This window comes from Pipistrellus hanaki (genome assembly GCF_964339955.1).
Source record: "Pipistrellus hanaki genome assembly, chromosome: 16".
Classification (NCBI taxonomy): domain Eukaryota; kingdom Metazoa; phylum Chordata; class Mammalia; order Chiroptera; family Vespertilionidae; genus Pipistrellus; species Pipistrellus hanaki.
The window spans coordinates 6,739,009-6,756,585 of record NC_140518.1 but is presented as its reverse complement, the minus strand read 5'-3'; the positions used below and the strand labels follow the sequence as shown (position 1 = coordinate 6,756,585).

The 17,577-nt window shown below is 42.5% G+C and overlaps 3 protein-coding genes across 3 annotated transcripts; 1 reads left to right on the top strand and 2 right to left on the bottom strand.

Annotated features, from left to right (window-relative positions):
- Positions 1 to 1,457: 1,457 nt before the first annotated feature.
- LOC311610805 (uncharacterized protein) lies at positions 1,458 to 1,814 on the bottom strand (the record flags this gene model as incomplete). Its single annotated transcript, XM_084862323.1, has 1 exon — positions 1,458 to 1,814. One exon carries the CDS (start codon positions 1,812 to 1,814, stop codon positions 1,458 to 1,460), a length of 357 nt encoding a protein of 118 aa, XP_084718449.1.
- Positions 1,815 to 5,925: 4,111 nt separating this feature from the next.
- Positions 5,926 to 11,367, bottom strand: LOC311610804 (uncharacterized protein; the record flags this gene model as incomplete). The annotated part of the gene is made up of 3 exons (XM_084862322.1): positions 10,886 to 11,367; positions 6,572 to 6,758; positions 5,926 to 5,939 (listed from the first exon to the last, which is right to left on the bottom strand). Exons 1-3 carry the CDS (start codon positions 11,252 to 11,254, stop codon positions 5,926 to 5,928), a joined length of 570 nt encoding a protein of 189 aa, XP_084718448.1. The 5' UTR covers positions 11,255 to 11,367.
- Positions 11,368 to 15,134: 3,767 nt separating this feature from the next.
- On the top strand, positions 15,135 to 15,662 carry LOC311611491 (uncharacterized protein; the record flags this gene model as incomplete). Its single annotated transcript, XM_084863735.1, has 1 exon — positions 15,135 to 15,662. One exon carries the CDS (start codon positions 15,135 to 15,137, stop codon positions 15,660 to 15,662), a length of 528 nt encoding a protein of 175 aa, XP_084719861.1.
- Positions 15,663 to 17,577: the final 1,915 nt, after the last annotated feature.

Below are 17,577 nucleotides of genomic sequence, written 5' to 3'. Positions count from 1 at the left end.
AAGTCAGAGGACAGAAGAAATATTTCCAATGAAAAGAACTTTGAATAGTACATTGAGTATTATTTATATATGTATGATTTTTTTGCAAAAACAAACAAACCAAAAAAACCCCAACCTGATGGAACGATATAAATGGCTATTTGCAAGTGATGAAAGGCTTGACTGATTGTCTGAATTCTGGAAGGAGCAATGCTAGACTATAGGCGTTTGGAGAAGAATCATGAAGAGGGAGATGGTCTATGGACAGAACGTGTTTCCACATTCTGTCCCACCTCAATGCCCAACCCCCCAGAGAGTATCTATCATTTAGGAGACACTAGACAACTATGAGTTTGATACAGCTCAGCCTATGTCCCTTCTCAGGTGCACCAGCACTTGCACAGGGAGCATGAGCGAAGCAGCCTTGGAGGAAGGGACGGAGGCTTTGTGTGGACCAACAGCAAGGACTTCGTCTCCCCGGGGCTCCTCTGCTCTGTGTGCTGTTGTCATTAGCAGAGAATGAATCCTTATCTGTAATATCCATCTTGAAAAGTAATCACCCACACAGAGCCAATGTTCTACTTGTACCACTTCCACATTGAAAAGACAGCAGTTCTTCCTTTCTATGATTGCATGTTTGGCTTGTGGAATTAGCTTCCTTGTCTGCAGTCCTATCTAGCAGATTACACTATGTTGTTATAGGATGCTGGACAGCAACATTTTTGATTCAGGGACCCACTTTATACAGAACAAGGTCAACAATAGGCTAAATAAACGTGGATCTACTAGTAGTTGTCCTACCGTACATCACATGACAGAGAAATTACTGGCCTGATTAAAAAATTGTAATAGTATTCTAGGTGTGCAGCAAAGACACCACCATAGAGTGACAACCTGTAGGACTGATGTCTTGCCTTTTAAATGTGTGGTATATATTTTGACCCAATAACCATTGTTAGGTTGACATATATGTAGTAGTATATGATCTTTTTCTGAAATTGTAGATAATAATTGTGGAGGCTGTTATGATGCTCAAAATGAATGATGCATATAGTATGCAATATGTACTTAAATCAGGGATGCTATACAATAAATCACACACAATATGGATGGCTTATGGTATAGACTTTATTAAGAAATACATAGAGAAGAATCATCTATTAATCTTCATATTTAATTAATAGTTGACTAAGTTGTTTAGAGGGAGCCATTGGTCCTGACTTCAGAATCAAAGCCAAGATCATGACTGCATATTGATGCACAAAGCTGGGGCAAGATCCACATACACGGGGAGAAGAGAACTGAGGGAGGTCCTCTGCACTCCATCCAGCTGACTCTTTAAACAGGCAGATGAGCCACAGAAATTATTGTCCCGCATTCTGGTTGTCAACGAAGTCCAGGAGGTCCATTTTGTTTCCATAATGGCAAGTCAGTTCCCAGATGTTATGTGTGCAGATGGTGGCTGTCTGGCAAGGTGCTCAGCAGCAGCAAGGTTGGCAGCAGCTGGATCCACAGCCATACCTTATGCAGCCGGGCACGCAGCAGCAGGTGGGGTGGTAGCAGGTTCTGCAGACATGCACGGGGCAGCAGCAAACCTGCTGGCAGCAGGGAGAGCAGCAGCAGGACCCGCCACAGCTAGACCCACAGCAGCAGGGCTGGCAGCAGCTGCTCACACAGCAAGGGCGGCAGCAAGGCTGGCAGCAGGGAGTGCTACAGCAGCAAGGCTGGCAGCAGCAGGACCCACAGCAGCTGGACCCACAGCAGGCGGGCCTCCAGCAGGTGGTTCTGCAGGTGGTCCTGTAGCAGCAAGGCAGGCAGCAAGAGGAGCAGGACATGGTGGCAGGTGTGGAGGGTGGGTTTGTGTTCAGAGGTGAGTTTCTCAGATTCTGATGGTGTCTTCTCTTTGGGGGCTTTTATACTCTGGACCCCCAATGTTGGGACCAATAAGCAGGATTTTCCTACTTATTATTGTTTCCTTGTTTATAGTCACAAGGAAGTTGTCAAGGAAGTTGTTCCCCTTGCATTTTAGGGTTCTGTCAATTACCGTTTGATCTTCTCCTTAATTGGGAATACTAATTAAGATTCTTTTCCAGAAATGGGACAATCAGGAATCATCCCTACCAATATTTCTGGTCATGTGACATCATCTGGTCTTGTATTACTTCCTGCTGGTTTTAAAAAGGTCAGGATAGTGGTCTCTTCTCAGTGTTGTTCCTTTGGCAATATTTAAGTTGGGAGGTACCCCGAGTTTTCAGGAGTTGATGGGTTTTGTGATTCATGAAGCCCTCTTGAGTATAAGTCTGATCTCCCAGAAAAGTAGATTTAAGACTCCAGCCTGTATGTGTCTGAGGCCTCCTACTAGAAATGTGCTTTCCAGTTCTGCCAGAGATTCTTGGGTCCTTGGCCCACTGTTTTTCATATGCAAATCAGCACCCAAACAGGAGAATAGAGGCAGAAGCAGTCCACTGGTTTTCAGAGCATGAAGCCGTTCATGCTGCATCTTTGTTTTCTAGCTGAATCAGGATCTCAGGTGACACCTCTCAAGTTGCAAATACCTTCTTTCATAATTTCAGGTGAAAAGGGAGATAAAATGATGTCCAAGGGAAATTTGAGTATGTATATTTATACTTTTCAACAAATGTAGAAAGTTATCACATATATTTTGGAATGTGTTTCTGCCCCATTTTCTCTCTTCTAGGTACATATGCCAGAGTGAATTGCCTTGTCATAGAAAAAGCACAGTCAACAGGATAGGAAGACTAGGACCGTATTTCTACATTTCACTATCAACACTGTCTCCTGCTCTTTCTGATATTTTGAGCCTTCTGAGTACTACTTGTATGTATCTCAACTTATTTTTTATCAAGGTACTAGAGGCCCAGTGCATGAAATTTGTACACTGGGGTGCGTGTCCCTCAACCCAGCCTATATCCTCTTCAGTCTGGGACCCCTTAACTTCCCTCCCTCCCCTGCAGGCTTGGTTGCCCCCAACTGCCCTCCCCTGCTGGCCTGGCCACCCCTAACTGCCCTCCTCTGATGGCCTGATCACCCACAACTACCCTCCCCTGCCAGCCATTTTGTGGTGGCCATCTTTGACCACATGGGGGTAGCCATCTTGTGTGAGGGTATGAGGGTCAATTTGCATATTACCTCTTTATTATTGAAGGTATACTTGACAAATTTTATTACTTTTAGGTGTAGAACATTATGAATTGATATTTGCAAAATGATCAGTACAATCAGTCTAGTGAACATTTTCCAGCATACATAGTTACTAATTTTCTTGTGATAAAAACATTTAAAATCTACTCTCTTCTCAAGCCAGTATGGTTCAGTGGTTGAATGTGGACACATGAACCAGGAGGTCACAGTTTGATTCCTGGTCAGAGCATATGCCCAGGTTGCAGGTTTAATCACCAGTGGGTGGGGAGGTACAGGAGGCAGCCAATTGATGATTCTCTCTCATAGTGGATGTTTCTGTCTCTCTCTTACTCTTTTTTCATCTCTGAAATAATAATAAAAAAAACATATTTAAAAATCCACTCTTTTAGCAACTTTCAAATATGCGATACAGTATTTTTAAATGTCGTCATCATGCTGTACATTACATTCCCATGACTTATTTCTTTTATAACTGGAAGTTTATATCTTTTGACCCCCTTCACCCATCTTGCCCAACCTGCAATCCCCACCACTGGCTACCACCAATGTTGTTGGTTTTTCCCCTCCTAGATTCTAGATATTACAGAGGTCATATGTTATTTGTCTGTATCTGATTCATCTTACTTAGCATAATGCCTTCTAGGTCTGTGTTGTGATAGATGAAAAGATGTACTTCTTTCTTTATGTCTGAATAATATTCGGGGGGTAGGGTGTGTGTGATGGATATGCAGGTTGTGTTCATATCTTGGGTATTATAAATAATGCTGTGATGAACATTGTTGATGCACGTATCTTTTCATGTTAGTGGGGCTTTTTTTCAGATAAATATCCAGAAATGGCATTGCTGAGTCATTAGCAGTTCTATTTTTAATTTTTGAGGAACATCCATACTATTTTCCACAGTGGCTATGCCAATTTACCAAATTTAAATTTCCACCAACAGTGCACAAGAGATTTCTTTTTCCACATCCTCACCAACACTTGTGAGGTCTTGTCTTTTTGTTTATTATCCTTGTAAGACTTATGAAGTAATATCTCATTGTGGTTTGGATTTGCATTTCCCTGATATTAGTGATGTGGAGCACCTTTTTGTGTACCTCTTGGCCATCTGTATGTCTTCCTTCACAAAATATTTACTCAGATCCTCTGTCTATTTTTAAATTAATGTTTTATGGGCTTGGAAGTTTTGTCTTCATTTTGCTATGGAGTTTTATGAGTTCTCTATGTATTTTGTATATTAATCCTTATTAGATGTATGATTTGAAATATTTTCTCTCAGTAGTTTGTCTTTTCATTTTGTTGATGGTTTTCTTTGCTATATAGATACTTTTTAGTTTGATGTAGTTCCACTTGTTTATTTTACTGTCTTTACTTTTGGTGTCATATCCAAAAAAACCAACACACACACACAAAAAAACCCCAAAACAAAACATTGGAATTCTGTGATTTCCAGTCTTACATTCTACTCTTTAATCCATTTTGAGTTAATTTATGTGTATGCTATAAGATAGTGATTCAGTAGCACTCTTTTGCAATGTGAGTACCTAGTTTTATTTCAACACCATTGTTTTTGAAAAGACTATCCCTTTTCATTTTGTATTCTTGGCTCCTTTGTCATAAATATAACCATTACATGAGGGTTTATTTCTAGGCCTTGTATTTTGTTCCATTCACATGTGTCTATTTTTATGCTAGTACCATACTGTTTTGATTACTATAAATGTGCAATATAGTTTGAAATCAGGGAGCAAGATACCTCCAGCTTTTGTTTGTCAGGAATACTTTGGCTAGTAAGAGCTATTTGGGATTACATATACATTTTAATATTTTTTTATTTCTGTAAAAAACGCCATTGCAATTTTAATATGGATCGTACTGGATCTGAATATTGTTTTGAGTAGTTTGGACTTTTAACAATATTAATTCTTCCAATCCACGAGCATAGAATATATTTTCGATCGTCTGTGTGGTCTTCAGTTTCTTTCATATATATCCTTAGTTTTCAGGGCAAAAGTCTTTCACATTCTTGGTTATATTTAGTCCTAGTTATTTTATTCATTTTATGAAAATATAAATGAAATTATCTTAATTCCTCTTTCTGGTAATTTATTGCTAGTATATAAAGACACATACTGATTCGTAACCTGTAACTTTCCGAATTTATTGATTAGTTCTAAAAGTTTTCTGATCATCTTTAAATTTTAAAAAATATATGTAATATTACTTCAACTGCAAATAGAGTCAGTTTTACTTCCTCATGCCCAATTTGGGTGTTTTTGTTAAAAAAAAAACACCTATTTTTACTAATTGCTCTGGCTGGAGCTTCCCGTAATATATTAAATAAAGTGGTGAGTGGCCAGAGGGATTGCATGATTGGCTGCACAGCGCCTGAGACGGGAAAGGCTCCCTGCACTCGCGAGAGCTGAGATGCTGTCCCTGCTGCCCTAGCACGTGGCTGCAGGTACCTGACACAGGAGGAATGTTGTGAACAGCGTCATCTGTACATGCAAGGGATTACTCCTGCCGCTCTTGAGATAGAAAAGTAATTGCACTCTTACCAGACCTCAGTACTCAGTGTCACTGCTGCTTGTATTGACCTGTGAGCACAGGTGCCCTTGAGCAGGAACAGATGGTCCTGTCCTGGATCTCAGTCTGTCCATTATTAGCTACAGGACATCACGCAATGAGGTTTGCTCATCTAAAACTGTGGATGATAATTCATGTAGGTCCGTTTTGCAGCTCTAGCGTGATGCTGTATATGGTATGCAATCGGTATATGACTTCCTATGTCAGGAATACTGTACAGTAAAAGAAAACACAATATGGGATTTAAGAGGTACCGATTTTATTAAGGAATGTGTAAGATTCCCTGCATCCAGGGAGAGGTTACAAAGTGATTGTGAAAAGAAGAAATAGGATAGAAACTATGCATATATGATTATGAAGATATTGATCAATTGCAGAAACCTATTAAAAAGTTATGAAGATGAATTACTTAGAAGGAGCAAGAGATTCTGACTTGAGAATCAAAGCAAGAACATGACTTCATATCGAGAATGCAGGAAGCTGGCAAATGATCCATGGCACGGGAGAGAGAGAACCGAGGGAAGTCCTCTACATTGCATCACACGCCTCTGAATGGGCTGATGCATAACAGAAATGGTGATGGTGGTATGCTGGCTGTCTTCGAAGTCCAGGAAGTGAAATTGTCCACTTGGCAAGTCAGTTCACAGAGGGTGTTATTTCCAGTTGGTGGTTCTTGGGGAAGACAATCAGCAGCAGCATGGGCGGCAGCAGCTGGACACACAGCAGGGACGGCAGCAAGGCTGGCAGCAGCTGGACACACAGCAGGGGCGGCAGCAAGGCTGGCAGCAGCAAGGCTGGCAGCAGCTGGACACACAGCAGGGGCGGCAGCAGCAGCTAGACCCACAGCATGGGCGGCAGCAGCTGCTCACACAGCATGGGCGGCAGCAAGACTGGCAGCAGCTAGATCCACAGCATGGGCGGCAGCAGCTGGACACACAGCATGGGTGGCAGCAGCTGGACACACAGCATGGGCGGCAGCAGCTGGGCTGGCAACAGCTGGACCCACAACAGCTGGATCCACAGCAGCTGGGCTGGCAACAAGGGGAGCAGCACATGGTGTCGGGTGTGGAGGGTGAGTTCTTGCTCAGAGGTGAGTTTCTCAGATTCTGATGACCCCTTCCTTTCTGGAGCTTTTATACCCAAGGCCCAAAATGTTGGCACCAATGGCCTGGGTTTTCCTTGTTCTTATTTACACTTTTAGTGTAGTCACTTGGGAAATTCTGAAGAGGAAGTTGTTCCCTAAGTGTAATTAATCTCTTCCCAAATAAGTTCGTAACTGTTTTTTAACTGAGAATAACTCATAGGAACCTTTTTATGGGTAAATAAGAAATGGTCACATTGTGATCATGTGACCTGCTTCATAATCAGGTGGGTCCTCCGACCCATAGAGTGCCTGCTGCCTGGGCAGGTCGCAGTGGTTGGTGAGTTTATGCCTAGTCTGCTTACTCCAGAGTGATTTAGGGGACTGACTGCACACTGTCTCTCTTTTTGTCATTAATGTAGTAATTAGATCAGGAAAGATGATACCTGAAGTATCTTTGAGTATGAACGTGTTCAAAAGTTTTTATGGCTTAACATTCATCTTAAAAAGCGCTCAAATATACAGTTTCCAACTTGGTAAATTGTTATTCATTTTCAACATGATAAAAGATCTCAAAATGAAGACAGCCATGTCACTGTGGTTGAGAGATGGACTCTCACCCCCATGCCCTTCAAATTATAGCGCTCACTCATCCCCAAAGGTCATGAGTTAAGGCTGTTTTTAAACTTTATATGAATGAAATAATATAGAATTGGCCACTTTCTCTTTATGTGATGATTGTGAGACCCAGCTTCCTTATCTGAGCGTCCACCCTCCTGGGCCTCCTGCATCTCTTGCTCATCGGGATTCTTGTGACCAGACAGTCAGATGGCATTGCAGAGCAGCTCCTACTCTCATTAGACACCTTGTCCCTGATAGGCCTGCTGCAGCATCGCATTCCCTTCACTCTGATCTCCGGCATGTGTTTCCCCGCATCATGGGATGCTTTCTGACAAAGGACAGCATTTCCCTGTTGACTGCATGAATTTTATGATGTGCATTTTCCCCCAAGGCCCTTGTCACTAAGCTTGAAAATGGAGCTTGATTTGTAAGATGAAGTTCAGAGTTGTTTCTCACAATATTCTAGATGTTGTCGGATTCTGGTTTTGTGGAATGAATTATCCTTATCCTGTATAGTATATGGCCATATCATTCCCATTACTTGTGACTATGCTGTTCTATAAGGTGCTTCTTATGCATTTTCTATACTAAATTGCCACCAAGATTGTGCATCTATTTACCTCTTGCTTATAACTTTCTATTGTGAAAGTATTTGGGCTAAGGGAATTAAACTCATATGGAAGAGTCCCCCATTCCTGTTCTGGCACTCACTAGCTGTATGTTTTGGGGCTAAAGATAGAATACACTTAAACCAACTCGTGAATTGTTTCTCAATATACTTTGTGATCTCTTACAAATATATCTTCATTTTTCAGCTACCATCTTACATATATGTTTGCCAGTGGATTAATCTAGAAGTGTTTTCTTTCTCTTTCCCCCCTATATTACTGGATCAGACTGTCTATAGTCAAATACCTTTTTAAGAGACTACAATTCTTATATTTTCAAGGGATGTTACATTAAAAATGTGTTCATCGCCCTTATTATTTATAGAGAATTGTTTTTCTTCTCTTCCTCAATAATTTAAGAGTGTCTCTTTTGGTAATCTTTGAATCCCTGAGTTAATGCAAACTAACCTCCATTTACAAATTAAAACATTAAAATGAAGGTATTAATGAGAAATCATGGCACATCCATGGAGAGTTTAATGCTCATCTCAATGACTAAAAAATACATGGGTGGTCATTTTCAGCACAATTCCATGTGACTTCTTCAACCCTACTTGATTATAATGTATGAACAGGGACTACTTAAACTTCAATGATTGATGGCCCCAATGGCAGCTTTTATGCCAGATGGAAAATTTTTACTGCAACAGACGGAAAACTTTTAGTCTGCAGAGTCAGTGGAAAGAGGAAATATTTCCAATGAAAAGAACTGTGATTAGTACAATGTGTGTGTGTGTGTGTGTGTGTGTGTGTGTGTGTGTTTATGTGTGTGAAATTTTGTATGGGGGATGGTTGATGGCCTCAGAAAACTATGTTTATTGGCTACTTTCAAAGGGTGAAAGGCCTGATTGATTTATCTCATCCCTGGAAGAAGCATGATTGGAAGATAAAGGCATTTGGAGAAGAATCGTGTCCATGGAGATGGTGTGTCAGCAGAAGGTGCTTCCTCTTTGTGTGTCTCATCAATGCTCCCCAGAGAGCATCCACCACTTAGGAAGCTCTGGACAAGTACAAGTTGGTATAATTCACTCCGTCCAGGTCCTCAGGCGCACCGTACTTGCCCAGAGGCATGAACAAAGTAGCCATGGTGGCAGGGATTGAGGCAGATGTGGACCCATCGCACAGGTTCCCTCTCTCCACAGCTGCCTCTGCTGGATGTGCTATGGCCAGAAGTCGAGACAAGAGGTGAGTTGGTATCGATAACATCATTTATGAAAACTAACCACCCCAAATGGACCCAAGTGTTCCACCTCGGATCACTTCCACACAGAAAAGCCAATTCTTCCTTACTATGATTGCATGTTTGGCAAAAAGAATTGTCTTCTCCGTCTGCAGTGCTATCCTCCAGCTTACAGTATTGTTGTCATAGGATCCTGAATAGCATCACTTTGGACCAAGGGACCCAATCTATGATGAACAAGGTCAACAATAGGCACGTAACTGTGGATCTAATTGTCCTACCATACATTACGTGACAGAGAAATTGCTGGCCTGGCCTGGTAAAAAAATTGGAGTGGTCTCTTAGATGTGCAACAAAGACACTACCATAGATGTCACAACATACAGGATTGATATATTGTCTTCTGGATGTGGACTGTACCTTAACGCAATGGCTGTTATTACGTCATTAGTGTAGGACTGCATATGTCCTCCAGCGGGAGTACACACGGGTTGGGCAGAAGTCAGAGTGAATCTCCTCACGTTAACCACCAGTGACACGTGGGAATCTATGCTTCCATTCCCATCACGGCTGCAGGCCTTCCTGGACTGAAGCTTCTACTCTCGTGAGAGCACATTTTTGTCAGGGATGTAGTCTAGGTCAGAACGATCACCTGGTCAGTTTGGACTTTATGTGAGTAGAGTCGTAGGAAGAGAATGCAGTTTCTAGTTGAAGAGGGACACTTAGCATGAAAGGCAGAGAGCAAGGAGAAGTGCATCTGGAATGTGGGGACTTGCTGAGTGTGTGCATGCCCAGTGACAACATTACCGGAAGCTTCCTTGGGATATAAGACTCTCACGGATCTGAGTCAGTCCAGTCTTAGCTATGAGTCCTTAATCAATTAATGGGGTTTCCCCCATCCCCCCCCAAAAAAGCAGAGATACTTTTTGTGGGGGCTGTTCTGATGCTTGGAAGGGATAATGCATATAGTACGCAGTATGTATTTAAATCCCTATGTTAGGAATTCATTGCAGTAAATAAAACACAATATGGATGAATTATGCTTTAGAATTTATTGAGAAACAAAGGTAAGACTCCTGCATTTAGGAATACAGTTCAAAGTGATCTTAAAAAAAGAAAGCCTGTTACAAGAAGCATGACTACAAGGATCAAAATCAGACGATTGTGAGGATTATTGATCAGTTGCAAAACCTTTTAAAAATTATAAGAATTTGTTTTTGTAAGTCACACAGAGGGAGAGGGTGAAGACCTTAAGTACAGAGTCAAAGCAGAGACCAGAGCTTCATATCGAAGATGCAGGAAGCTAGCACATGGTCCACCAACCCGGGAGGGAGAGGATAAGGGACATCCGTGCATCCCATCGTGCTGACTCAGAAGCTTGTATCAGGCAAGTGAGTCACAGGAAATTATGGTCGGGCATGCTGGTGCTAAGTCTAGGAAGTGAACAAGTCTCCAAAATGTCAAGTCAGTTAGCTGAAGATGTTGTGCTCAGATGGTTGTTTTCTGACAAGATGATTAGCAGCAGCAAGGCTGGCAGCAGCTGGACACACAGCAAGGGCGGCAGCAAGGCTGGCAGCAGCTGGACACACAGCAGGGGCGGCAGCAAGGCTGGCAGCAGCTGGACACACAGCATGGGCGGCAGCAAGGCTGGCAGCAGCTGGACACACAGCAGGGGCGGCAGCAAGGCTGGCAGCAGCTGGACACACAGCAGGGGCGGCAGCAGCAGCTAGACCCACAGCATGGGCGGCAGCAAGGCTGGCAGCAGCTGGACACACAGCATGGGCGGCAGCAAGGCTGGCAGCAGCTGGACACACAGCATGGGCGGCAGCAGCAGCTGGGCCGGCAACAGCTGGATCCACAGCAGGGGCGGCAGCAAGGCTGGCAGCAGCTGGACACACAGCATGGGCGGCAGCAGCAGCTGGGCCGGCAACAGCTGGATCCACAGCAGCTGGACTGGCAGCAAGGGGAGCAGCACATGGTGTCAAGTGTAGAAGGTGAGTTTGTGTTCAGAGGTGAGTTTCTCAGATTCTGAGGACTTCTTCCGTTCTGGGGTTTTTATACACCGGGCCCCCAATGTTGGGACCAATCAATAAGACTTTCCTTGTTTTTGTTTATGTTGTTTTGGTAATCACAGGGAAATTGTCAAGGAGGAAGTTGCTGAGTGATATGAATCTTTAGAAAATTGGTGATTAATGTGTTCTTTCATTGAGAATAACTCATAGAAACTTTTATAGATAAAAGGAAGGTAGTTACATCATCAGTATACTACTGAAAGCAATCTATAGATTCAGTGCAATCCCCATGAAATTTCCCATGTCAGAAATAGAAAAAAAAAATCCTACAATTTATATGGGATGACAAGAGACCCAGGATAGCAAAAGCCATCTTGAGAAACAAGAGCAAATCTAGAAATACCATGCTGTCTGATTTCAAACTATATTACAAAGCTATAGTAATAATTAAAAAAAAAGTATGGCATTCGGCATAAAAACAGACCCATAGATCAAAGGAACAAAACAGAGAGCCCAGAATTAAACCCAAATATATATGGTCAACTGATTTATGACAAAGGAGCCAAGAATACACTATGGGTAAATGTCAGTCTTCCCACTAAATAGTATTGGGAAAACAGTGAAGCTACATGCAGAAGAATAAAACTGGGCCACTATCTTACAGCATATGCAAAAATTAACTCAAAATGGTACAAATACTTTAATGTCAGCTCTGAAACTATAAAATTCCTACCGTGTTTCCCCGAAAATAAGACATCCTCCGAAAATAAGACCTAGCGCATGGAAAAATAAGACATCCCCTGAAAATAAGACCTAGCGCATCTTTGGGAGCAAAAATTAATATAAGACACTGTCTTATTTTCGGGGAAACAGGGTAGAAGAAAACATAGGCAGTGAGCTCATTCTTATGGATTTTGGAAATAATTTTTTGGAGTTGACACCAACACAATGGCAAAAAACTAAAAAAGTGAAACTACAATAAACTAAAAAGTTTCTATATAGCAAAGGAAAGCATCAGCAAAATAAAAAGACACCTACTGAATGGGAGCAAATATTTGCAAATTGTATAGTTGATGCTGGGCTAACTTCCAAAATATATGAAGAAATTATATAAGCCAATAGCAAAATCAAATGGTCACATCTTAAATAATTATAGAACATCTCAAAACTCAAAAACTAACTGACACAGTACAATCCCCAGAACTGGCTCAGATTTTACCTGTATTACATGCACTTGTGAGTGAGTGAGTGAGTGAGTGAGTGTCTTTCTATGCAGTACAGTCATATGTACTGTATGGATTTGTGTAACCACCATCTCAATTAAGGTATAGAACTGCCCTTCTCTGTAAGGCTCTATCTTTGTAGCCATACCTACCCCTCCCACTCATCAACTTACCTACCACTACTCTGTTCTCCATCTCTATAATTTTATTTCCAAGCATGTTCTACAAATGGAATCTACAATGTGTTACCTATGGTGATTTTCACACTCAGAATCCTTCCCTTGAGATCATGCATGTTGTTCTTCCTATCAATAGCTTTTCTGTGGTGTATCACATTTTGTGTGTTCCATCATTCACCTATGAAGGGCCCCTTCAGTCGTTTCAAGTTCAAAAAGCTTTAGATATCCTTGCACAGGAGACTAAATCTAAGATGAAAGCTACAGCCGGTCTTAGGTCTGAAAGAGTGTTACTCATCCAATACATGGCACCTGCTTTGGGGAGCAATAAGTATACCTAAAGTTCTTTGGAGTATTTATTAATTAGCTATACACCCTAATGTTGTATTCACCCGCAGCACCTCTTCTCCAGGTGTAACCACATCAAAAATGTTACTGCTGGTATCAGGTTAAAAAAAAAAAAAATAGATTGAGAACTACTGGTCTACAAATAACCCCTACACATCTCTCAGTAGAGACAAAAGTGGTTTAGAATGAAAAACACAAAAGGTTTTCCCACATGATAGTAACCTCAGTATAAGTTCACACTCATTGCCAACCACTTTCTGCCATGACACCCTGAATTGCACACTGAATGCTAGCTCTGATATATTAATGAACGTGAATATTATTGAGAATGGAAATGGTTTTCAAAAAAATAGAGTAAATCCTGCCAGTTGTGATAACATGGGTGGGCCTGGAAGATATTATACTAAGTGAAATACATCGGTCACAGAAGCACAAATACCACATGAATCCACTTATTTGAAATATTAAATACACAAAAGGAGCATAGAATAAAATTTTGGCTTGCAGAGGCTAGTGTAGTAGGAAATGGTTAGCTGTTGTTCAGTGGGTATAAAATTACAGTTATACAAGGCAAGTAACATCTACAGGTCTACGTACAACGTTGTAGCTACAGTTGACAGTATAGTATGGTACACTTAAAATCTTGTTAAGAAGGTAAATCTTAGGTTAATGTTCTTACCACACACAAAAAAAATGAAGGAGAAAAATATTTAGTACCTTAATTATGGAAATGGTATTACGGTACATGCATAAGTCCAAATTCACCAAAATGTATATATTAGATGTATAATATTTTGTATATAAAGCTGAGGGAAAGAAAGAGACATTAAAATTTCATGACTTATTTTTTCCTCTAACACAAGTTACTTATTTGCCTTCTGAAAGTCTAGAAAGTGGGCCATGATTCACAGTGGGGAGAGGAAATACCCTAAGAGTCTTATTCTCATGCCAGCAATGCCCTGATTCACATTTAACACTTCTCTGCCCACCTGACCCACAGGGAATGAGACATCGCACTAAAATGCAGTGTACCCCCCAAGTCACCAAAAGGAATGTGGCTTATTATCACCCAAAGGGAGACATGTTGGGCTGTGCAACATGAGACACACATACATGGTCTATATGCATAAATCACGTGACAGCTTTCTTTAACCTGTCAACCGGGGAGTTCCCTTTTTAATTATGCAACGTACAGTGGGCACATACTCTTTCACTAGGACGTGTCAGTACGTCACACCCAGCGGACGTAATTTTATATTATTATTATTTTTTATTTATACTTAATTAAAATAAATGAAATATATATTTTTTCGTTTATTTATATATAAAGCACAAAGGAAAATGCAAAATTACAAATAAAAAAGAATACCAACAAAAAAATGGAAACATCGAATTAAAAAATTATAAATTTTAAAAACAATTATAAAGATTACAGCCAAAGCCGGTTTGGCTCAGCAGTAGAGCATCGGTCTGCGAACTCAAAGGTCCCAGGTTCGATTCCGGCCAAGGGCATGTACATTGGTTGCGGGCACATCCCCGGTAGGGCGTGTGCAAGAGGCAGCTGGTCGATGTTTCTCTCTCATCGATGTTTCTAGCTCTCGATCTCTCTCTCTTCCTCTCTGTAAGAAAATCAATAAAATATATTTAAAAAAGAAAAAAGAAAAAAAAAAGATTACAAAAAATATATACCGTCCCTCTCAGGGCGCAACATATATTTCAAGGACGTATTCATATGTCCTACCCGTTCCCGATAGTGTTTATGTTTGACGTATTTATAGGTCCCACTCGGTTAACAGGTTAAGGAAGATGAAGCAAGAAAGACACATAAGAGATGATCCAGGAAGAGCTGACGTGAGGAATGCTAATCCACCAGGAAAAGGAAACATTTTCCATCCATCTTGAAAAAAGGAGCCAGGAAAACAAACCTGGCTAATTTCATAATCACCTGTTAATTAGGACAAACAAGGACAAGGAAGAGCACAGCTCCTGATGACAGCACCCTTAGCAGGGTATAAAAGGGGACCTGGGGCAAGTGGACTTCCAAACCTTCCAACCCACCTTCCTGAAAACTCACTCCGAACCTCCACCCTCCGACACCATGGTCAACTCCTGTGGCTCCGTCTGCTCTGACCAGGGCTGTGGCCAAGGCTGCTGCCAGGAGACCTGCTGCCGCCCCAGCTGCTGCCAGACCACCTGCTGCCGCCCCACCTGCTGTGGCTCCAGCTGCTGTGGCTCCAGCTGCTGTGGTTCCAGCTGCTGCAGGCCAACCTGCTGCATCACTAGCTGCTGCCGCCCCACCTGCTGTGGCTCCAGCTGCTGCCGCCCCACCTGCTGTGTGTCCAGCTGCTGCCGCCCCTGCTGTGTGTCCAGCTGCTGCCGCCCCTGCTGTGGCTCCTGCTGTGGCTCCTGCTGTGGTTCCAGCTGCTGCAGGCCGACCTGCTGCATCACTAGCTGCTGCCGCCCCACCTGCTGCGGCTCCAGCTGTTGCCGCCCCTGCTGTGGCTCCAGCTGCTGTGGCTCCAGCTGCTGCAGGCCTACCTGCTGCCAGACCACCTGCTGCAAGACCACCTGCTGCCGCCCCTCTTGCTGTGGCTCCAGCTGCTGCCGCCCCCCCTGTGTTGTCTAGCTGCTGCCGCCCTACCTGCTGCCAGACCACCTGCTGCCAGACCACCTGCTGCCGTCCCACCTGCTGTCGCCCTGTCTGTTGTGGATCCTCCTGTTGTTGAACTACATTTTTCACCCCCAGCCCTGAGTCTACTATCAGTGCATCAAGCTTGTTCTCATTCCCTTTATCCACAGCACCCCACCCTGTTTTAATCCGTTGCTATGTTTATTAACCCCTGCCACCAAGCAACTATTTAAAAAGTAACAACTTAAACTAAATACCACACAAAACCTCCAAGCTGACGTTCAAATGACCAAATGCCTACTACTTCATGGGGAAGGTTTCACCTTTACACTGAATGTGTTCAGTAGAGTAATCATGTCTCAATAAATATTTATTTTTCTGGTACCAAAACATTTGTGGCTTCTAATTATTTTTTAGTTTTGGTTATGAATTGGAGATGAGTTTCGATATTTGTTATGGGCACAGAGAAACTGATTTTGCATATAGCCATCAAAGCCTATCTATATATATAAAAGGCTAACATGTTAAATATCCGTTCAGGTAATGATATCACATCTTAAATAAATCTGAGTTTCCAGGCATACAAATACTAGAGAATTGTGTCTGATCCTTGTTCCTCTTGACTTGCCACCCTTAGCTGTCAGGTGTCCTGTCCTTCTCTGCAGAGAGAGGGGACAGCGGGTGATTTCAGGATGCCCCCTCCATGCCCTCAGCACTCTGGTTTTAATAGAGGGAGATGGTTTTGTACAGTGAACACTTGGATCTGTCGGCTTGTGGACTTTCTCCGATGAAGGAGCCAGCTCTAGGCAGGCCAGGGTTCAAGTGTGTAGGAGCAGTGCTGGGCCAGTGATGGGTGGGTACATATTCTAGCTCTTTCCTCTCAGGTGGGGGCAAGAAGTACCAGTCTCTAGAGGTCCTTGATGGAATGACACCCAACTTCCCACAGGAGTAAGTTGCTCATTCTATCATCTCACACTGGCCTCCGTCCCTTCCCTAGATCACTTCCCAGGTTCCCTGCAATGCCTTTTAGGATGATGTCCCAAATAAACTACTGGATCTCAAACCCCTGTTTGGGGGTCTGTTCCTGAGAGCAATCAATCTAAGGCACCAGTATTCCAAACGTAATGACTAGTGTCCTTTAACACCTTTTAAACATGTGTTATGAATGGTTGCCAACTGCTGGTGTCAACTCAGATCCAGTAACCAACAATGTCCAATAAGGGTTATTCCAGTGTCCCCTGAGGAAATATCTGTGGATTTCTTTGGGAAAGGACTGGAATGAACATGCTACATACACTTGCTCTGGTCCTAGGTCTTGGAGGACTGGCCTCACTTTCTTTTAAAAAAAATACATTTTATTGATTTTTACAGAGAGGGAGAGAAAGGGATAGAGAGTTAGAAACATCGATGAGAGAAAAACATCGATCAGCTGCCTCGTGCACACCTCCAACTGGGGATGTGCCCTCAACCAAAGTACATGCCCTTGACTGGAATCTAACCTGGGACCTTCAGTCCGCAGGCCAACACTCTCCACTGAGCCAAACCAGTTAGGGCTGGCCTCACTTTCAATGACTCAGTGGGTTGTAGATCTGAGAACTGGCTTAGCCTGGAAACTGGGTAAGGGGTCATAATTTCCCATTGGGATCACTGACCTCTCAGTCTGTGGGTCACACAGCACTTCACCCCAGTTGTTGGCCCAAATGTGCTGCCCATCACATATTTATACCCATATTACTCTTACCGTTAAATGCTGCCAGCTGGCCTCTGCTACTTTAAGGACATTCTCATTCTCATTGCTCCTTGGGAACTAAGTTCTGTGACAATATTCCCTACCACAAGCTCCACCCTTAGAGAATAGACCACTCTACCTGTTCATTCCTTATTACCTTATTACAGAGGGCACTCTTGAGTC